The sequence below is a fragment of the Malus domestica genome, chromosome 17, assembly GCF_042453785.1.
Source record: "Malus domestica chromosome 17, GDT2T_hap1".
NCBI classification, from domain to species: Eukaryota; Viridiplantae; Streptophyta; class Magnoliopsida; order Rosales; family Rosaceae; genus Malus; species Malus domestica.
This window is the reverse complement of record NC_091677.1, coordinates 10946824-10969656: the sequence shown is the minus strand read 5'-3', so window position 1 is coordinate 10969656 and position 22833 is coordinate 10946824. Positions and strand designations below refer to the sequence as shown.

The 22833-nt window shown below is 37.8% G+C and overlaps 3 protein-coding genes across 3 annotated transcripts; 2 read left to right on the top strand and 1 right to left on the bottom strand.

Moving 5' to 3' along the window:
- Positions 1 to 385: 385 nt before the first annotated feature.
- On the top strand, positions 386 to 2985 carry LOC103417207 (transmembrane 9 superfamily member 12-like). Its single transcript, XM_008355398.4, has 2 exons — positions 386 to 570; positions 739 to 2985. The coding sequence occupies exon 2, from the start codon at positions 827 to 829 to the stop codon at positions 2819 to 2821; it is 1995 nt and encodes a 664-aa protein (XP_008353620.3). The 5' UTR covers positions 386 to 570; positions 739 to 826; the 3' UTR covers positions 2822 to 2985.
- Positions 2986 to 5509: 2524 nt separating this feature from the next.
- Positions 5510 to 8613, top strand: LOC103405256 (transmembrane 9 superfamily member 12-like). The gene is made up of 2 exons (XM_029097255.2): positions 5510 to 5843; positions 6169 to 8613. The coding sequence occupies exon 2, from the start codon at positions 6256 to 6258 to the stop codon at positions 8233 to 8235; it is 1980 nt and encodes a 659-aa protein (XP_028953088.1). The 5' UTR covers positions 5510 to 5843; positions 6169 to 6255; the 3' UTR covers positions 8236 to 8613.
- A 503-nt stretch (positions 8614 to 9116) lies between these two features.
- Positions 9117 to 12215, bottom strand: LOC114822429 (protein PHR1-LIKE 3-like). The gene is made up of 5 exons (XM_029096767.2): positions 11954 to 12215; positions 11784 to 11860; positions 11130 to 11146; positions 9564 to 9624; positions 9117 to 9470 (listed from the first exon to the last, which is right to left on the bottom strand). Exons 1-5 carry the CDS (start codon positions 12213 to 12215, stop codon positions 9117 to 9119), a joined length of 771 nt encoding a protein of 256 aa, XP_028952600.2.
- Between the last annotated feature and the right edge of the window lie 10618 nt (positions 12216 to 22833).

Genomic DNA, 22833 nt, shown 5'->3' with positions numbered 1-22833 from the left:
TGCCAAATTTGCTCATAATTTATTTATGATTTCACAAGGTGATTAGTTACCATCATTTGGGAGTTTGACATGTTCTACTAACTTGAAGACTTGTAACTTTATTAACCTGAGAGCTTAAAGCGTATTTAATTTGCTTTCACCGTAATGATAATAAATCACTATCTCATTTATCCCGCAACCAATCACCTTAACACGAAAAAACAATGAAAACCGCCTATCCAATCAGCTTAAAGCCGGCAACGTTACAATCCATTTGTTCATATTTCCAGAAAAAAGGTTTTGGAGGGAAGGAAAAAAACGATGAACACCGGCCTTCCAAGATCGAATATAAATTCGCCATTCGCATCGTTTATTCCGAAGAAAGCAAATAAGTTGATTATATTATCGCGTAGAGAATATAATTCGCACCGTTTATTCCGAAGAAAGCATATAGTTAGTTCCGTCAACCCTCTGAGCTTGTTCGGTCTAATGGCAGCGGCATAATATTAAGCGAAGGGGGACGGCGAGATTCTGCTTCTCTCTTGCGCACCACAGCCGCTCAGCATCCGTTTCGGTTCCGGACCTGTCACGGTTCGTTCTCAATTTTTCAAAATTTTCATGGCTTTTTTACTATCGTTTTGCTAGCTCTTGATCAAATTTGTTAACCCGAATGTTTAATTTTGTATTATTAGCTTAAATTTTCCGTCTTTGTGTTCTTTTGGCTGATATTGGTATGTTTTCTGTTCGACATTTGTGTAGATTAATTGGTGAATGCATCTGTAAGAGCTAGCTTAGATACACTGCTCACTCCAACTTGCGGTGAGTGTGGTGTTTTCTTTCGATTCCGATGGCGATATCGAATCCGGGAGTGCCCTCAGTCAAATGGGCTCTGCTTGTTTTGGTTGTATTTGTGCACACCTGTAATGGGTTTTATCTCCCCGGAAGCTACATGCATACATATTCGACAGGGCAAGAAATCATTACCAAAGTTAACTCCTTGACTTCTATAGGCACTGGGCTGCCCTTCAGCTACTACAGTCTCCCTTATTGCAAACCCCCTGGAGGTATCAAGAAAAGTGCTGAGAATCTCGGGGAACTCCTTATGGGAGATGAGATCGAAACCTCTGCGTACCTCTTCAAAATGAATATGAATGAGACTCTTTACGTGTGCACCACACCCCCCTTGACTAAGCACGACGTAAAGCTGCTGAAACAGAGGACCCGTGATCTGTATCAGGTCATTATGATCCTTGATAATTTGCCTGCGATGAGGTATGCTTATCAAAATGGGGTTAAGATTCAGTGGACTGGGTTTCCTGTTGGGTACACACAACCCAACGGTAAAGAAGATTACATCATCAATCACCTCAAGTTCACTGTTTTGATTCATGAGTATGAAGGGAGTGGTGTGCAGATAATCGGGACTGGGGAAGAAGGCATGGGTGTCATTTCAGAAGCTGATAAGAAGAAGGCATCTGGGTTTGAGATTGTTGGCTTTGAGGTTAAACCTTACAGCATTAAATATGACCCAGAGGCCATGAAGAAAAAAGCCATGTATGAAAAAATCCAACCTGTCAATTTTCCCACGGTGGTCGAAAAGTCTCAAATAATAAGGGAGCAAGAGAAAGTATCATTCACTTATGAGGTTGAGTTTGTGAAAAGCGATATAAGATGGCCATCAAGGTGGGATGCTTATTTGAAGATGGAGGGTGCTCGTGTGCACTGGTTCTCTATCCTGAATTCATTAATGGTGATCCTTTTCCTCGCTGGTATAGTCTTTGTCATATTCCTAAGGACTGCGAGGAGGGATTTAACAAGATACGAACAACTGGACGAAGAACCTCAAGCTCAGATGAATGAAGAGCTCTATGGGTGGAAGCTTGTTGTGGGAGATGTGTTCAGAGAACCAGATTCTCCCAAGCTTCTTTGCGTGATGGTTGGAGATGGGGTTCAGATTACAGGGATGGCAGTTGTCACAATCATCTTTGCAGCATTTGGTTTCATGTCACCAGCTTCACGAGGAATGCTACTGACAGGAATGATCATTCTATATCTTTTCCTTGGGATTATTGCTGGTTATGTTGCTGTCCGTATGTGGATAACCATAAAGGGAACTTCCGAAGGATGGAAATCGGTTTCCTGGTCTGTGGCGTGCTTCTTTCCTGGAATCGTCATTGTTATTCGTACAATACTGAATTTCATTCTATGGGGCAGCAAGAGTACTGGTGCTCTTCCCATTTCTTTGTATTTTATACTCATCTCCCTCTGGTTCTGCATTTCCGTGCCTCTCACCCTTCTCGGGGGATTCTTAGGCACACGAGCTGAGCCAATTTCATATCCAGTAAGAACCAACCAGATTCCAAGGGAGATTCCTGCGCGCAAATATCCATCATGGCTTCTTGTTCTTGGTGCTGGGACACTTCCGTTTGGAACCCTTTTCATTGAACTCTTCTTCATCCTTTCTAGCATCTGGCTTGGAAGATTTTATTATGTCTTCGGTTTCCTTTTTATAGTGCTTTTGTTGTTGGTTATCGTTTGTGCTGAAGTTTCAGTAGTTATCACATACATGCATCTTTGTGTGGGGGATTGGAGGTGGTGGTGGAAGGCTTTCTTTGCCTCAGGTTCAGCTTCCTTTTACGTGTTCCTGTACTCCATCAATTACCTGGTATTTGACCTGCAGGGTTTGGGTGGGCTTGCATCGGTTATCCTTTACCTCGGTTATTCATTGATCATGGCAACTGCAATCATGCTGTCAACTGGCACCATTGGCTTTCTCATGTCTTTCTACTTTGTTCGTTACCTCTGCTCATCCGTAAGGATCAACTATAAAAGTGTTGGCTGACATTGTTATCAAGCAGCTGGGAAATGTGAGTCTGCTATATGTTAGGAAGGTTGTCTTTTTTGTCTTTACACTTGGTTGCATCTGAAAGTTGGTGGTGTTGCGGTGTCTTAAGCAGCTCTCCTTTGTGTCATTGTGGATAAATAAAACACAAGGATGTTTTTACATTTCCAAGTTACAATGGAAAAATACTGAATTTTTTTTTCTTTTTTTTTTCCATAAAAGATAGATTTTATGTTAAATCCCAATTGAAATGTTTACATCTTCAGCCAAGATGTTAAAAAGGAACTCGAGACCAATACAATCCCATCCAAAAGAACCTCTAGTTTTCTGAATAAATGCTGCAACAGAATGTACCGCTTGGTTGCCTTCTCGACGAACAAACTCGAATGAAACAGTCCCCACATCATGTAATAGCCCAAATGTCATGCGCTATGCTTTCCACCTCCGCATCAACACCAACCTCCTTCCTTATCAATAGATCTGGCATTTTGGACCCGACCCGTTAACCCGACCTAACCCGACCTGTTAATATTAGTATTTAAATGGATGCTTAACGGGTCGGGTCACTAACGGGTGAACCCGTTAAATAATAGGTCATTTTGGGTCAATCCGTTAGCACCCGTTAGTTGATGATGTTTTAGTAATTTCAATAAAGTCTTAACAACAAAAAATAAACTCTATGAAAAAAAAATTAATATGTAATTAAAAATCATACAAATACATAAGTATTTATAAAGTATTTATAAGTATTGATAAGTAATTTCTTAAATTATTTTAGACGTTTGATTTAATTTTGGACCGTCAAATCTTTTTTTTACCATTAGATTTGATCTCATCTAATCATAGCAGTTAAATTATAAGTGAAAAACAAAAAAAAAAGTTTGAAATATGATAGTTTGGTAGATCCAGAATAATTTAAATAAGACTTAAATCCTGAGGGAATCTAGCCTAGAGATATATTTTCTCCCCAACGCTTACTTTAGCCCATAGTTGGAGATGGCTTGGGGGGGGGTTTAAAGCTTATATTTTAAGCTTTATCTCATGAGTTGGAGATGGTCTTAAGAGGGGTGTATTCAATGGGGAATTTAAGAGATTTTGATGTATGTAATTTGTAGATTTCTATTTGTTGTAAGTTTCAGAACTTTGTTTAATTTAAAACGTTTATTCAAACTTCCGTTGCTTATTCACGTTCGAATTTATTAACACATAATCTCGTATTTATAAAGTAACCAAAACTCCTACCTAATTAGCACAAACCACTACTACAAGGTTAAGAGCCTTGCACTCCGTAATTGAGCTAGGAGAACAACTTAAACGGAACGCTTCCATCGCTATTGTAGCGTGTTCCGTTCCAATAAAAAATTATATGTGTAACTTTTTAACACATGACATTGTATTATTGAAAAAGAATGTCACGCGACGATAAACTCGTTCTATGTAAGTCATTCTCTTGAACTAAACACGTGAACATGTTCTCATGAACCGGTCGAGATAAAGACAAAAACATAATTGGCATCGTGAGTTAGCTAAAGATAGTATTGGAAATGACATAAAGGTCGTATGCAACGCATCTTGGCTTAAAGTTTAAGTTTCTAATCTTCACTTCCAAAGGTGTTTTAGATGTAGAAAAAGCAGATCCATGTTTATACGTTCCTACCAAATACAGTGATTGCAACGTTATTGGCAATATTGCTACATAATCACACCCTAATGGTATAGATTAAACGATATTTTTAAAGATTAAAGTTTTACAACCACAACTTTGATGAGGGTTTTACTTCTAAAATTGCTAACCACCACTATAACAAGCATATAATAATGATGATAACAATGCAGTTTCATAAAGAATAAGAATGATCGAACGGAAAAAAGCCGTAAATCACATTCATTTTATATTTTTATTTTTGACAAGGCGATATTTATTGTAAATTATTTTAATTTATGCGATAAGAATTCAAATTTGGATGCAAAGAGTTGGCGCACTATTTTGACTTGCCACAACGTCATAATATGCAGATTCTCACGCATTACACACCCATTCGCCACTTTGTTCTCAATTGTCCCCTCTCCTGAGCAAAAAAAGAGGGTTAGGTGCTAAGTTGCTCAAGTCAGAAAAGAAGCTGCAAATACAATTATGACGATGGTTAACAGGATACTAAAGAGTTGAAAGTAGCTAAATCACATTACATGTATTACGACTACATGTCCAGCAAGATACATAGAGGATCGTCGTTGTAATTGCAGCTTGTTCAAAAAATAATTATCACATGCACACAAGAAGGTTTTAATCTTGAATAGGGAATGTCATTACTTTTTTTTTTTTGAAAACATAGAATGTCATTACTTATATGGTCACGCTTAAAATTTTGATAAAAAGTTAATAACTAATTATAAGTTTTCCGATCAAGTAATGAGCATTTTCAAAGAAGATATCAAAATCCTTTAATTTTAATTAAAAATATTGAGAAGTTTTACACTTTACATGATATGCCAAATTTAATTATAATCTATTTATGATTTCACAAGATCAGTTACCTTCTGTTGAGAGTTTGACATGTTCTACTAACCTGAAAGCATAAAGTGTACTTAATTTGTAATCAGCATGTGAAGATAATAAATCACTCATCCGCTTATCTCATTTATCCCGCAATTAATCACCTTAACACGCTGCTCAGTTACAAGTCCTGAACGATTAAAATTGATTTGTGCATATTTCAAAAAAAATAAAATAAATAAATTTGGAGGAAGGAAAAAACAATGAACCCGCCCATCCAAGATCCAATCTAACTTTGCTTCCGCAGTGGGCTGGGGCCCACCATATTAGCGCGTAGAGAATATAATTCTCATCGCCGTTCCCACCGTTTATTCCGAAGAAAGCAAAGTAGTTAGTTCCGTCAACCCTCCGAGCCTGTTCGGTCTATTGGCAGCAGCATAATATTAAGCGAAAGGGGACGCCGAAATTCTGCTTCTCTCTTGCGCACCACAGCCGCTCAGCATCCGTTTCGGTTCCGGACCTGTCACGGTTCGTTCTCAATTTCTCAAAATTTTCATGGATCTGTTGTATTTTTGAAACGCATGATTTCAATTTACTTTGTAATTCCAAGTTTTGGATCTGGGCATGCTTTTTTGTTATCGTTTTGCTAATTGGATGATTGAGTGAGTATTTGAATGTTTATGCGCTGTTAATTAGTGGATCTGATGCGGTTGAAGTATAGAAATTGAACAATTAACAAGTTCTTGATCAAATTTGTTAACCCGAATGCCTAATTTTGTATTTTTTGTTAAATTTTCAGTCTTTGTGTTATTTTGGCTAATATTAGTATGTTTTCTGTTTGAAATTTGTGTAGATTAATTGGTGGATGCAACTGTAAGAGCTAGCTTAGATCCACTGCTCACTCCAACTTGTGGTGAGTGTTGTTTTCTTTTCGATTCCGATGGCGACATCGATTCCGGGAATGCCCTCAATCAAATGGGCTCTGCTTGTTTTGATTGTATTTGTGCACACCTGTAATGGGTTTTATCTCCCCGGAAGCTACATGCATACATATTCGAAAGGGCAACAAATCATTACCAAAGTTAACTCCTTGACTTCTATAGAGACTGAGCTGCCCTTCAGCTACTACAGTCTCCCTTATTGCAAACCCCCTGAAGGTATCAAGAAAAGCGCTGAGAATCTCGGGGAACTCCTTATGGGAGATGAGATCGAAACCTCTGCGTACCGCTTCAATATGACTGTGAATGAGACTCTTTACCTGTGTACCACACCCGCCTTGACTGAGCACGACGTAAAGCTGCTAAAACAGAGGACCCGTGATCTGTATCAGGTCAATATGATCCTTGATAATTTGCCTGCGATGAGGTATGCTTATCAAAATGGGGTTAAGATTCAGTGGACTGGGTTTCCTGTTGGGTACACACCACCCAACGGTAAAGAAGATTACATCATCAATCACCTCAAGTTCACTGTTTTGATTCATGAGTATGAAGGGAGTGGTGTTCAAATAATCGGGACTGGGGAAGAAGGCATGGGTGTCATTTCAGAAGCTGATAAGAAGAAGGCATCTGGGTTTGAGATTGTTGGCTTTGAGGTTTCCCCTTGCAGCATTAAATATGACCCAGAGGCCATGAAGAAAAAAGCCATGTATGAAAAAATCCAACCTGTAAATTGTCCCTCAGAGGTTGAAAAGTCTCAAATAATAAGGGAGCAAGAGAAAGTATCATTTACTTATGAGGTTGAGTTTGTGAAAAGTGATATAAGATGGCCATCAAGGTGGGATGCTTATTTGAAGATGGAGGGTGCCCGTGTGCACTGGTTCTCTATCCTGAATTCATTAATGGTGATCCTTTTCCTCGCTGGTATAGTCTTTGTCATATTCCTAAGGACTGTGAGGAGGGATTTAACAAGATACGAAGAACTGGACAAAGAATCTCAAGCTCAAATGAATGAAGAGCTCTCTGGGTGGAAGCTTGTTGTGGGAGATGTGTTCAGAGAACCAGATTCTCCCAAGCTTCTTTGCGTGATGGTTGGAGATGGGGTTCAGATTACAGGGATGGCAGTTGTCACAATCATCTTTGCAGCATTTGGTTTCATGTCACCAGCTTCACGAGGAATGCTACTGACCGGAATGATTATTCTATATCTTTTCCTTGGGATTATTGCTGGTTATGTTGCTGTCCGTATGTGGAGAACCATAAAGGGAACTTCCGAAGGGTGGAGATCGGTTTCCTGGTTTGTGGCGTGCTTCTTTCCTGGAATCGTCTTTGTTATTCTTACAATACTGAATTTCATTCTATGGGGCAGCAAGAGTACTGGTGCCCTTCCCATTTCTTTGTATTTTATACTGATCTCCCTCTGGTTCTGCATTTCCGTGCCTCTCACCCTTCTTGGAGGATTCTTAGGCACACGAGCTGAGCCAATTTCATATCCTGTAAGAACCAACCAGATTCCAAGGGAGATTCCTGCGCGCAAATATCCATCATGGCTTCTTGTTCTTGGTGCTGGGACACTTCCGTTTGGAACCCTTTTCATTGAACTCTTCTTCATCCTTTCTAGCATCTGGCTTGGAAGGTTTTATTATGTCTTCGGTTTCCTTTTTATAGTGCTTACGTTGTTGGTTATTGTTTGTGCTGAAGTTTCAGTAGTTCTCACATACATGCATCTTTGTGTGGAGGATTGGAGGTGGTGGTGGAAGGCTTTCTTTGCCTCAGGTTCAGTTTCCTTTTACGTGTTCCTGTACTCCATCAATTACCTGGTATTTGACCTGCAGAGTTTGAGTGGGCCTGTGTCGGCTATCCTTTACCTCGGTTATTCATTGATCATGGCAACTGCAATCATGTTGTCAACTGGCACCATTGGCTTTCTCATGTCTTTCTACTTTGTTCATTACCTCTTCTCATCCGTAAAGATCGACTAGAAAAGTGTTGGCTGGCATTGTTATCAAACAGTTGGGAAATGTGAGTCTGCTATATGTTCGGAAGGAAGTATTTCTGGTTATATCATTTTGGCCTTTACACTTGGTTGCATCTGAAAGTTGACGGTGGTGCGGTATCTGAAGCAGCTCTCTGGTGATAGCGCATGAAGTCCTTTGTTTTCTGTGTACTGCCCTCGTTTGCGACATCACCGGCGGCAGATTCTCCCTTTACCCGTCTATCCCATTTCGTTTTACTGCTTCACTAGCGTTGCGCTTTTACTTTAGTTTAATCACATTGTGTTAGAAAGTTGTAGCTCGGGGACCTTCAATCCTTGTATTCTCTTTTATTTCATATTTGGAATGGAAAGCTAAATTGGATAATTCTTTTAATTCTCAACAGATTGATTTTTTGCTGTTAATTTCTCAATTTGATTTACCGGGTTAAGTTCAGTTCAACCGTTAAATTTGTTTAATAAGTTGAAAGCTTAGGGGCATTTGATATCCGTTTCGGGGCGATTGATGTCATTTCGTTTTCAAGTTTTTGAAATATAAAATGAAAGCTACAATTGTTTGAAAAATAAAATGAAAGCTACTTCTGCGAGTTTTCAAAATTTAACTTGGTTTTGGTTTTGGTTTGAAAACGAAAAACAATTACCAAACATGTTTCAGTTTAGTTTTCTCGAAAACCGAATAAGTTATCAAACGGACGCTCTGATTACTCGTACTGCCTACTGCTTTACTGTTTGGTAAGCGAAACTTGCGACATAAGCAAACGGACGCTGTCAAAGTTTTACACCAAAAGGCAAAGGGTAAAATATTAACTTACGAAACTCCATAAGGAAACAACACAAGGGTGATTTTGTTCTTTCATCCAGAGTGCCCTATCACTCCATATCTGGATCCGGGTCGATCAGGTAAGCTTCCGCAGGGTCATCGTCCAAGCTCTGCTCCGTTTTCTCGTCATCTTCAGTATGAGTTTGGAAATTTTCGACAGATGAACTCTCCGAATGCCCGTGAGAGGTCGAGTGGCCCTCAAGGCTAGGCTGCATGCTGTTTCCCAGAGCCATCTGATATGCCGGGTATAGTTCCATTGTTCCTAAACCTGAAACGCCGTTTAGCATGCCCTTGGCAATTGCACCACCAAAAAATTGCTCAGTAAGCTTCTTATGCGCGTTCTCCATAGCAAAATTCATGTATCTCTGCTCAGCATCCTGCCACAATTGCAATTGCCTCCCAGCCTGCAAAGTTGTGGTGTGCATTATGAATACAGAAGAAGGTTTACATATATCACCTTAAGTTCCCAAATCAGTTTCCGTAACTCGAAAACTTGCCTCAATTTGCATTCTAATTCTTTCTTCATCGGCAGCTGCCTTTACCAGTTCATCAGAGGGCCTATACATGGAGCCACAACCCAAAACATAAAACATCACAGCATTTACAAGATAATGCACTTGAAAATGGAACTAGGGTAATGATTTTCCGCACTCTCATTTTCTATTTCGGCACTTGTCTTCTCGTTTCCAGCATTCGATTTAATAAATCGAGGGAGAATCAACGGACAAAGTTGCATAATGAGAAACTAAAAGTGCGAAAATAACTACCTTTCCGAATAAGTTAACAAGTGCATTCGTATGGAAGATAGAGGAGTAGAGCAAATCATACATTCTCGCGGTTTGCGGGAGTTGCAAGGGAGTACGGCTAGTGCTTAGACCTTCTTCCAAGTCCTGTGAAACTGAGGTCTCTTTCGCTTAGTGGCAGTGAAAATCTAAATGCAGCAACTCAAACATGAAACATCTTTCACAACGCACAAGTTATTTTCACTTAGGGCCGGTCATAAGATTTTTGAGGACCGAGGTCACATCAAAAAATATGCCTTAACTTCATATAATAAAAATGATTTGTTTTCACACGTGAGGCTTCGATAAAAGTATAATTTGAAAAACACTTCAAACTCAATAATTTAGAAACATAGAAAAACTAATTTATTTTGTATTCAGAGAAAGGAATAAAAAAACTCTGAGCTTACAAGTAGATAGCTGTTGAGTTTGTTTCTCTCATATCTAAACTTTTAAAGTACATTTATAAAGCTGTGAGGTGTTTTTTCTTATTTACTAACTTTTCAATATGAGGCTAAAAAAATAATCATATTTTCGAGTCTTTAATTGACATGTATAAGCAATGAATTGACACTAAATTAAAACCTTGGTAACACATTATATGATTTGCAAATTTGGTCTACACATTACTCTTTGTTGAAGGTTGGACTTGAATTGAAATTAATGTTTAAAATCTACAACCCACATAAATATTAGCTAGTAATTAAAAAAAAATTAACAACTAAAAAAAAATTCAAAAAAATTGGAAAGAAAAAACATGGATATAGCATTTCAAACTCTTGACCTCTCGATAATATTAAACAAAAAAAAAAACAATTGTTTATGATAAAACTTCTTGGTTATTTAACCGAATTTTATAAATTTTATTATGAAAAGAAATTCGTACAAATGGGAAAGGTGTTTGAATCACGACACCCTCGTTAATTTTAAACAACATAAACCATCATTTCTGGTTAACGAGACATAGTGTTTTGAACCCAAGACCTCCTCATTAATTTTAAACAACAAAAACTATTAGTTCTAACTGAACTTCTTTATCATTTAACCAAAGTTTATAAATTTATACTATTACAAAAACATATATAAATATACCATCCTAATAATTTTGATGCCCCCAATTTTTTGAGCCCTGAACGGTCACCCAGCCCGCACTGGACCTGGCCGGCCTTGTTTTCACTATATCAACTGTTTAGTTAAGGATAATTTTTAATTGTGTAGTAGTAAGTTTTTAGGAAGAACATACAGATTCGTGTCCCCTCCGTCCATTCCTTCCCTGAGTACCTTCCAAGTCTGTATTTCTGCAAAAATGATTACCACATCAAGCACTTGTAACAGTGAAATTTAAAAACTTCTCTAGTACATTAGCACTTAACATTAGAATTCCAGTAATTATACGCAAACAAAATTGGTTACAAACTTTTACATACGAAGGATACTAACAGAACCGTCTCAAAGCAAATTGATGTCAAAGACAAAAATGCAATGATACCTTCCTAATTTATACCTTAATATGATTTTCTTTTCTTTTTTTTTTAAAAAAAAATAGTGAAATTAGAAAACTTTCCAATCTAATCTACCAACCATCCTTAAACACTATGAATTTAAAGCACATCAGATTATTTAGAAGAATAAGGAAAATTTGTGGGTTTTCCTTCTCAATGCGATAAATGAGAAAACTTATGAAGCATGGTTTAATGTGAGGCCGAATGCACGTGTTTTATTCGTATTGCCTCAGAGCCGGATTTGGACACTAATAAGACCTCAGTAAAGAGAAAATTTTCCTTGTGTTGTAACACAAGTGGAACATCACGTATTATTATATAAGTGTTTGTCTAATTCAAACTTTTATTAAAAGTTTATAACCGGTTCTGTTTGTGCATATTTTCAGAGAATTTTTCCGCAAGCATCAATGAATCATGCATGGATCAGACAGACCTGGAGGTGGCTCTTCACTTGGAAAAGAGTTATTCCCTGGATACCCATTGCCTGCTGAACTTTCTTCGGAGTTGACTCTGCAAAATGTAACACGTGACACAATCAGAAACCGAAATCCGAAAACAAGCGAAAAATCTCAAGGCCAAGGAAGAAGGAGAAGGGTTACTCACTGTGAGGGCCTCCAAGCTGATTGACAGCATCAACAAAGCGGGTATGAAGCTCAGGAGTCCATTGAAGTCGGGGTCTGAGCTTTGCTTTAAGAACACAGTCTTGAGGCAGCTGAAGATCACGAGTTTCACGATCAACCTCCTCCACCACCGCCGCCTCCCCACCCTCGAGAACAACTCTGTCGTCGCTACGAGTGACGATAGGAGTCGGAAAAGATCCTTGAAAATCCTGTTCATCACCACCACTACAACCAAAACCAACCATTTTTCCCTTCTTCTTTTCAGAAGAGAGAAAGCAAAGCACAAGCAAATGCAGAAACGCAACTAGATAAACGCAAGGGGCATAAAAAGGCTAGCTCTTTCTGTGGTAGTGTATAGCTTGCTAGCACAGAATTGGAGGTTACATGAGGAAGGCACAGAAGAGGCCAAAGCCAGCAGGTTTGTCTTTAATTTCTACTGCATGAAGGGAAACGTGGAAAGCTATGCCATTGCTCCAGTCTTTTAATTTTAATTTTTTTTAAATTTTTATTGCAAGCGATATTACCATTCTAAACGGGAAAACTTTGAACTCGGAACACAGTGAGTTGAAAAAAGGATCCTACCCACCAGTTGCTTCATTAATCCAGTTAGTTTCATGTGAATTAATTGTCTTTGCCATCTTTTTCATTACTACTCCCAAGGATTTAATGCCAAACTGCACTTGTAGTGGTACTAAATGAATATGATCTGTCCTTGGTTTGAAAGGCATGTCTTGCTTTGTTTGGTCATTTAAGAAGAAAATACCTGACTCTTACATGTAACAGGACGCTTTTCTTTTCTCGTTACAAATAAATCGCAATCTGATATGCGTGGAAAATGATTTATACACACTTATTATCACATTCCACACACTATTATTTGTTTCTATCTTTTGATTCTCTTTTAATCTTATTTAATCTAAAAGAGTTTAAAAATTACTTCTCCTTCATTATGTTTCAATTTGCGATTCGCGTGTAAAGAAAAATAACTCCTTAACAAAAGAAGCCAAACATTGTTTTAGTTTTCACTTAACGTTTTTCTTTGACACAATGCGGCTTGGACGATTCACATCTCAGGGTCGAGCGCTGATGACACGTTGAGCTATCCATGTGGCTGAAAGACCTTTTAGGTCAGGAATAACCATAAAATTATCTACTTGACCTGTAAGTTAATAGCCTGTCAGAGGAATCCGCTATGCCAAATGCAAGAGCACTCATTACTCTATTACCTTTTTTACATAACGACACAATTATCTAGGAGATGCTTGACTAATAAGCTAATAGTTTGTCGGAGGGTCTCGCTATGCCAAATGCGGTAGCAACTCATTGATACCTTTCCTTTCTAACGTAACGATGCAATTGTCTGGACACTCGACCAATAAGCTAATAGTATGTCAGAGGCGTCTGTTATGCCAAGTGTTGGAGCAACTCATTGCTCTCTTTCCTTTTTTACATAACGACTGTCATGCCCTGATCCCGACATACATCCAGGATTGACACGTGACGTCACCAAATACTCTTATCTCAAACATACCCTGCCTCCGGGATATGGCAAAACACAACTCGAGAATCGATTCGCATAGTAATTTTTCGTAGACTTTATGGCTGCATCTAACATCCTCGTTACACTGCCTACGTACCCTAAATAGGGATCAAGCCATTCGTAGTTCATTATTTCACTACACTCGAATATTCATCACATAAATTGTTATGTCCCAACAATATACCACAATGCATATCACGCAATATTTCAAAGAACAAACGACGAAGCACAATCATATTCTCTAGCCATATTTATCAACAAGTCTAATCATAACAATAAAAATGATATCCAACATAACAATCCCACATGACGATTAACATTTCCACTTCATCCATCACATAAATCATCATGTTTCCCACATAAAATCACAATTCATAGCATGTAACATATTAAAGAATTAACAATGCACAATATTATTCTCTAGAAACATTGATCAACTAAAATAATCATAATAACAACACTCATATCCAGCTTCATTCCACAATCCCGTCAAATCAATTCATGAATCAAAGATGCACAATCTTAGCATTTAATTACGTTAATCAAACAATGCGATAACATATCATTTCACGAATTTAACCAAGGAACTTTATATAATTTCCTACTTGGATAATGAATAATAACATGGTAATTCTAATTTGTATTCACAAGATCTATTGTGGGTAATTCCCATTCACTCGAATATAGGATTCTAAGATAACCTTATGGAAATGAACAAGAGCAAGGATTCTGGACCACTCAACGGAATCCAACAATCTTGGGTTCAGAACCACTTAATGGAACTAAAATACCAAGCTACTTCTCGTAATCTACCCATACCTGTCATATGTACAATCATGCCTACATCAAGGAGATGGCATACTGGGTAAATCAGATGCTCGGATAAGCTGCGAAGCTCGAGTGAGTGACAATAATACAAGTATGTGATATTTAATAAAAACAGACCATCGATCACAATCTATAAACATCAAGTATAGAATCATGCTTTATGAAATCATAATCAAGTTGTTGAAAACTCTGAAAGAGTCACCCAGACATCCAACACTTTTTCTAATTCAAACCACAAGATTCCCAAAATTCATCATTCACATGTGCATTAAACACTAGGGCTAGAGGGATGCAGTTCGGCCGAAGCCTACATATGTAACCAAACAGGAAGTGGCCCCTTATCACGGATTAACTAAGCAGAACCACCCTTGTAGTAACCAAGTAGGCAGTGAGCCCCTATCTTGGATTAACCAAGCAGAGTCACTTCTACGCATCTGTTAGGCAGTGATCACCTATTGCGGATTAACCAAGCATGATCACCCTTAAGTGTGTGTGTATGGCCATACCAAAGATATAAGGATCGCTTATCGCAGATTAACCAAACACGATCCATATAAAATATGGTCCCCTATCGCGGATTAACCAAGCAGGACCAAGATAATTAAGTAGGTAGTGACCCCCTATCACAGATTAACCAAGCAGAGTCACACCTACGACACTGTTAGGCAGTGATCACCTATTACAGATTAACCAAGCATGATTACTCCTAAGTATGTATGGCCATAAGGATCGCCTATTGTGGATTAACCAAGCATGATTCATAAATAATATGGTCCCTTATCGCAGATTAACCAAGCATGACCATGGTCCCTTATCACAGATTAACCAAGCATGACCACCCTTTATTGCGGATTAACCAAGCAGGGTCATGGTCTCCTACTAGCCCTCTATTTAACAAACATTTCAATATGCAATTCAAATCACTTTTTCACAAATATTACCAATCCATGAATCAATCACATTTAATAAAAATAGATCGATGGCCAATTATTAAAGGATCACATTTTAACAAAAAACACATTTATAAAACTAAGTCACATTTTAACAGAAAACACATTTATAAAACCAAGTCATATCCACAAAGGATATTAATATAAAGAATCGGGTAATCACCATATCACATATATCAAAGTCACTCACCGAGATAAGTCGCAAAGCCTCACTGAGCCTCTATTAATACTAATTTTAACTTTATAAACGATTCGAGACATGTTGACCAAAAGTCAGCTCTTGATCAATCTGGAAGATCCGCACATCGGATTTCAGATCCATAACCTTCTAAAATATACATTCTTCTTCTAGAACAACATGCTAAAATTTCATCGTGATACGACGGTCGGATCTCCGCCAATCACTAGAATTAGGTGACGGTTATCAATTAATTTTACTAACTTAGAAATATAATTTGGGAAGATTCGTACATCAGATTTCCAATCCATAAGTTCTAGCTATCCTCAAATATTACGTTCTATAACGTATTAAAGTTTGGTGACGATCCAACGATTGGATTGTTGATTCATATTTTAATCAAGTAATGTATCGTAATGAAACTAGATTCAAACAATCAAATTACATCATACAGACATCAATTATGGAATTAGGGAATCTACTTGAACTTAGGAAGACATCATTGGCCCACTGGCCATGTGTCGTCGCACGCGCCGGCGTGGGTGGCGGTCAGTCGCCCTGACTTGTCGGAAAACTCAACTATTTAAAAAAATTACCAAATTTTACGGGCAAGTATATCTCAGTGAGGGGAGTAATTTTCATACCTATGGCCAAGTTCAAATTTTCCGGGAAAAAACTCAAATTGCCCACGAACCACCAGAAACCCATGATTTTGGGTGTTTTTGATTTGACTCCAAAACAGCTCCGACGCCCCAACCAATGCATGAGATTTGTTCATGAGGTTTATGGGAATCTAATGGTGGTGGAGATCGAAGGAAATTGTTTCAAAATTTAGAGGATCGATGGCAAGAACACCCGCACCCATCGGTGTGATTTTTTCCGAGTTCAAAGCTCATTTACTACAATTTTGGGTTGTAATAAGTAGACGGAAGGTCGTAGAACATTTTACAGGGAGTTAGGTCACGTGGTTCGTTGGAAAAACATACGAAAAACGGCTGGAGAGGATGAAGAGGACCGGTTCGGGTCATGACCGAGTCGAGGGATCCCCTGCTTCCCCTTTTTTCTCCTTTCCCCTCATTTCTTTCTTTTTTGATTCGTCCTCCTCCCTCGTCCTTTCCCTCATTTCTCTCCCTTCTCTTCTCTCCTTTCCATCATAGCCGTCCATCCCTCCCATTTCTTTTCTTTTCCTTTCATCCCAGCCACACACTTGGCCTTTCCTTTGCTCCAGAAAATTTGGAGCCTTCTAAATGAGGGCCAATTTACAAAAATGTCCCTAACTTCAAACATTAATAACTCTTTCATTATAACTCCATTTCAAGAATGGTCTGCGCTTACGCGTTCCTGAGATCGAGCTCTATTAAAAAATATAAATTGTGACCTCGAACGGTTTAGGAATTTTAAATAATTTATTTCAAAATTTCAAACTTCGTAACTAGTTTAATTAAAATCTAAATTAAAATAAATTATCGAAAAATAATATAAAATCTCAATAATGCAAATACGTAGATTATAATAGTGAAATCCAGGAACGAGATTTCACAATGACACAATTATCTAGGAGATGTTTGACTAATAAGCTAATAAGGGTCTCGCTATGCCAGATGTGGTAGCAACTCGTTGATACCTTTCCTTTTTAACGTAACAATGCAATTGTATGGGCACTCAACCAATAAGCTAATAGTACGTCGGAGGCATCCGTTATGCCAAATGTTGGAGCAACTCATTGTTCTCTTTCCTTTATACATAATGACACAATTATCTAGGAGATGCTTGACTAATAAACTAATTGTTTGTCGGAGGGTCTTGCTAGCCAAATGCGGTAGCAATTGATACATTTCCTTTTTTAACGTAACTATGCAATTGTTTGGACACTCGACCAATAAGCTAATAGTATGTCAGAGGCGTTCGTTATGCCAAATGTTGGAGCAACTCATTGCTCTCTTTCTTTTTCACGTAACGACACACATATCATATTTACACCTGACCTATAAGCTAATAGTTTGTCGTTGTTGGAGGGGCCTGCTATGCTACATGCACGAGAGCAACTCATTGTTCTCTTTCCTTTTTTATGTAACAACGCAATTATCTGACACTTGATCAATAAGATAATAGTATGTCAGAAGAGCCTGCTATATGCTAAATGTGCAGAAGCAACCCATCATTGTTCTTTTTTTTTCTTTTCTTTTTTTCATGTAACGACGCAATTACATGACACTCGACCAATAAGTTAATAGTGTATGTCAGAAGATCCCACTATTCCAAATGTGAGTAAAATCTAGGGCTGGAAAAAATCCCAAAAATCCCAAACAAAATCGAAAAAATCCCGATCCCAAACCAAAAAAATCCCAAACCAAAAATCCCGATATTTTCGGTACGGGATTCGGTTTTGCATCTCAAATGTTTCAGTATTCCTATACCGAACCAAAAATAAATATTATATATATTTTTAATTATAAGAGAATTATTTCAACCGTTGATTGTTTTGGATTTAATCTTTGCTGTTCATATGTTTTTAGGTGAATCTTATTCTCTTTGTAGCCTAAGTACTCGACCCGAGGTACAAATTTGATATGTTGGAGACAAATCTAGAAGAGCTCATCTATGGATGGGACAAAATAAGGGAGGAGAAAGTAAGGGCTAAAGGCTATGTAATCGAGTTGTATAATGCATATAAAGAGGAAGTAATCCTTAGTAGTAGTAGTACTAGTAGTACTAGTGGTAGTGCTACCTCAAATGTGGAGCAAAGATCAAGTGTTGTACTAGATGATGTGGGGGGTGTGATTGTAGATATTGATGTAGCTTCAAGGATGGCAAATAAGATCCAACAAAAGAGAGCGGAGGCACAATAAAATGAGATAGCCAATGAAGTGGATATGTACTTCAATGATCCACATCAAAGTCTAACATATGAGGGTTTCAATCTTTTGGATTGGTGGAAAGGAAATTGTGCTCAATATCCAACTCTTAGTAAAGTTGCTAAGGATGTATTGGCCCTTCCTAGTAGCACTGTTGCTAGTGAGCCTTTAGTCTTGGTGGGAGAGTTGTTAATCATTTTAGAACTTCCTTAACACCTAAAACGGTTGAGGCTTTATTGTGTGCTAGTGATTGACTTAGAGGAAAGGAATTTTGTTTCTACAAGGAGCTTACACTTGACAAATTCCATTTCTACCAAGAGCTTGAATGCTTACAAAGAAGTAAGTAAACAATTTAATTTCCTCTTTTATTTTCTTAGTATTTATTATCTATTAGACTATAATTCAATGTAAATTATTTGTGGTTTATTGTTTTAGGCACGGCTAATTTGGGAGGTGAGGAGAATACAACACAAGAAAATGAAATGCCACCTCCACCTCCTCGACCACCTCAAGTTCAAGTTCAATCACTACCTCCAAGACCATCCATTGTAGGGGGGAGGGCTTAACCATCAACATTAAGGGGAAGAGCACAAGTACTAACAAGAAGGGAGCAACCACAATCATCAACAAGATCTAGGGGCCGAAGGGGCCGAAGAGGCCAACAATCTTTATTAACTTTAAGCTTTGCTTTTTGGCTTTTAGTTTGTAACTTAATTATTGAAACTTTGGCCTGTATTTCTTTTGGGTTTGTTACTTTAATTATTTTAAAACCTTGGCTTGTAACTAATTTGTTTGCTTTTGGATTTGTTACTTAATTTATTTTTATTGCATGCATTTGTAGTAGAAATTGAATAGGCAGATTTATGCTATTGTCATTGTGCACAGATTGGGCAGATTGGTACACTGCACACTGCACAGATTTGTGTTATGGTTTTATTCGTTGAGAACTCCATGTCATTTCATGTTTAAGTTAGTTAGCAAAATTTCTCCTTAAAAAACAAAAACAAAGAAAAGATTTTTGTCTGTACAATTATATGTTCAACAGATTAGTAGCCCAAAAGCATACTATATCAAATTTTAGTTCAAAAGCCCAAAAGCCCAAAACTATTTTGGGATTCTCGATTTGTCCCGAAATCCCGAAACTATTTCGGGATTCCTGAAAATTGGGATTTCCGAAAATTTGGTTTGGGATCGGGATTGAAATTGGGATTCCCGAAAATTTCGGTTTGGGAGTCAAGACAAGGATTTCGGTATGGGATCCCATACCAAACCACCCCTAGTAAAATCCCATTCCTCCCTCTTTTGTTTTTGTATGAAAGGAATCTTATTCTCTATAAAAAATAAATTAACATCACCATCTGGTTATTAGTCTAGTAATACGCAAGGAGGAAAAAATCGATAATATCGGCAAAATATCACCGATATTGTCGTTTTTTTGAAGTTCCGAAATTTTTTTAACTATACAACCTATTTTCGTCAAAATATCATAATATTATCGATAATATCACAATATTTTCAAAATTATCGACAATATCACAATATTTTATTAAAAAATACTTAAATATGTTGAGAAAACTCAACACATAGTTAACTTGATCATGGCCCAAAGGCCAAACAAGTTTTGGTTATCTCACCAGGGGAGTGTGAGTTTTATAGGAAAAATTCATTGCTCACTTCCTTGCATGGGCGATGTGGGACTCGCCCAATGGGGGAAAAAATCAAAATTTCGGCCGAAATTTTACACCCACTTTAAACGGCCATAACTTTGTCAAAACTCAACGAAATCAAGCAAGACAAAAACTAAAGTTGTAGCCCTCGAAGAGACGAAGAGAATGGCACCTCACACGATGTCTGAATCGTAGTGGTTTGGCCGGAAAATGCCTCGAAAGTCACTGAGGTCGCTGAGGTCGTCGGAAACTGGGTAAGATTCAAATGAGTATAACTTTTTCAATACGCAACGAAATTGAGTGAAACAAAAAGAAAAGTTGTAGCCCTCGAAGAGACGAAGAGAATGGTACCTCACATGATGTCTGAATCGTAGTGGTTTGGCCGGAAAATTCCTCGAAAGTCACTGAGGTCGCTGAGGTCGTCGGAAACTGGGTAAGATTCAAATGAGTATAACTTTTTCAATACGCAACGAAATTGAGTGAAACAAAAAGGAAAGTTGTAGCCCTCGAAGAGACGAAGAGAATGGTACCTCACAAGACGTCTGACTCGTTGTGGTTTGGCCGGAAATTGCCTCGAAATCTACTGAGGTCGCCAGAAACTGGGTAAGATTCAAATGAGTATAACTTTTTCAATACGCAACGAAATTGAGTGAAACAAAAAGGAAAGTTGTAGCCCTCGAAGAGACGAAGAGATTGATACCTTGCACATCAGCCAAAATTCAATTGACACACTCCTAGCTTCCAAAATTCAATACTTTTACTTTATATCAAGTTGAAAAAACATAATCGGCATCCAAATTAAAGTTTAATCTTATTCAATGTATTGATTTTCAATCGTTAATTGATATACTATAATTTGGAACTTCAACGCCTAGACGCATGCTTATGTGTAAGAAATTTAAATTGTCAAATTCGGCACATTATTCTTCATCATTTTATTCACTTCCCTTTTTTTTTTTAATATCCTAAATAAAACCTCCAAATATTGTACTAATTAATTATATATAAATGATTATGGTGTGTTTAAACTTCTTTCATTAATTACTACATATTTTCTACACTCACAATGTTTGCCAGCTCGCTATATAATCAACTTAAATCAGTTAAATCCATCATGCAATGCATTTCCTTCCAATTTTTTGTGATAAACTAATAAATAATTGACTAAATAAACATCCTACAAAGTTTCATTAAAAATTTCCAAGTTTTTCTTACAATTTCCGTGGTTTCCATGTAATTTTTATCGATATCGATATTATCCCGATATTTCCATCGATATTTCCGTGTTTTCGGACTACCGATATTTCCGATATTACCGATATTTTCTTCCTTGGTAATACCTCTTCTTCGAAGGTCAAAGTCCCCTCTCACACATTGACCCAAAAAAGAATAAGAATATACATCACTTTGTAAGAGAGAAAATAACCATGGCGGTACATTAAGAACAAGATAATAAAGGAATAATACTTAGCCAAAAGGTGAGCAATATGGTTGGAAGATCTCTTGTGGAAACTTGCAAAAGGGTTGAAAGCTCTTCCAATTGCCATACAGTTTGATTTGGTACTATTTAAGTAATTCAGATCAAGGGCGATTGCCGTACAGTTTGATTTGGTACTCTTCAAGTAATTCAGATCAAAGGCGATCTTAGCAAAAAGGCCTTCCATTTGCATTTCATTTCACTCTTTTATTTCCTTCTTAATTTCTCAAATTCAAATCTCAGACGAATAATTTAATTTAAACAAAAGGGTATAATTTGTGTTATTTTTTCCGAGTCATACTTAATGTAATTTAAATTCTGAAATGGCGAATTTGAATTTAGGTGAAGAAAAGTTAGTACGCTACTATAGGCAACTTTAGTTATGCTTAGAGCAATTCCACCCCTAAAAATGCGTTGGCAACCAACTCATTTAATCCACTCAAATGAATAGTGATTGATCACAATGAGCAGTCATTGGCCAAATACAACTTCATCCCTAAAAATGCGCTGGCACCCAGGCCATCTAATATTATATTATTTTATTCATATCAATTAATTTTTTATCATTTAATTTTTTTTTCTTTTAGGAAATTTCTTCCTTTCTCTCGAAAGGTCTAACATTTTTGTTTCCTTCCCACTGCTTCCATTCCCTATTCGGTCCTTTCTCCCCTTACTTCTCCGACCAACCGTCTCTCTCCCCTCTCTTTTTTTCTCACCTTTTTCTCCATGTTTTATTCTTCAAATGAGGAAGTTGATTATGCACTTGATTTCATTTGGATCGAAAGACCAACAGGTCTTTCTTCTTGTTCCTCGAATTATAGAGAGCTATCTCTGAACGGAGCAATTGGAGCCCCAGGATTGGTGGAGTGGAAATCGGGAAGAGGAAGGAGGGATTTGAGATGAAGAAGGCGTACGGGTATATCAGATGGGGTTCCAGGGATCGGGAGGCGTTGAAAGCGTGACAGAGAGTGATGGAGGTGGAGATTGCAGTGAGCGGTGCAGGTGGAGATTGCAGAAAAAAATTAAAAAAGGCTCACGACGTCACGCTAGCGTCAACATGACGTCAGATGAGCCATCCCCTTCCTCTGTCGATTCTGGGCCGGCCTGTGGTTTGGTTTGGGCTAGGTGCCAGCCTAAAGGGCTAGGGTGGAGGAAAAAATGGAAAAGTCGGTCCTTTTTTTGGCCTGGGTGCCAGCCTAAGAGCAGGGGTGGAACTGCTCTTATGTATGCAAAAGATGCCCCAAAAGGCCCCAGAGGAGACAACAATATCAGGAACTAAAATTTATAATTGATAGAGTTATATCAGTTAATCAAGGCGGTACAGTGTGCCTCATATTTCACTTGTGTTTAAATCTTTCCATTTTCATA

What these genes read in the sequence shown, in the direction of transcription:
- LOC103417207 (XM_008355398.4), top strand. Translation starts at nt 827, where the DNA reads ATGGCGATATCGAATCCGGGAGTGCCCTCAGTCAAATGGGCTCTGCTT.
- LOC103405256 (XM_029097255.2), top strand. Translation starts at nt 6,256, where the DNA reads ATGGCGACATCGATTCCGGGAATGCCCTCAATCAAATGGGCTCTGCTT.
- LOC114822429 (XM_029096767.2), bottom strand. Translation starts at nt 12,215, where the DNA reads ATGGTTGGTTTTGGTTGTAGTGGTGGTGATGAACAGGATTTTCAAGGA. An exon ending in TCAGCTTGGAGGCCCTCACA is followed by an intron (nt 11,861 to 11,953) that starts GTGAGTAACCCT and finishes TACATTTTGCAG; the next exon opens with AGTCAACTCCGAAGAAAGTT. An exon ending in GAATTAGAATGCAAATTGAG is followed by an intron (nt 9,471 to 9,563) that starts GCAAGTTTTCGA and finishes ACAACTTTGCAG; the next exon opens with GCTGGGAGGCAATTGCAATT.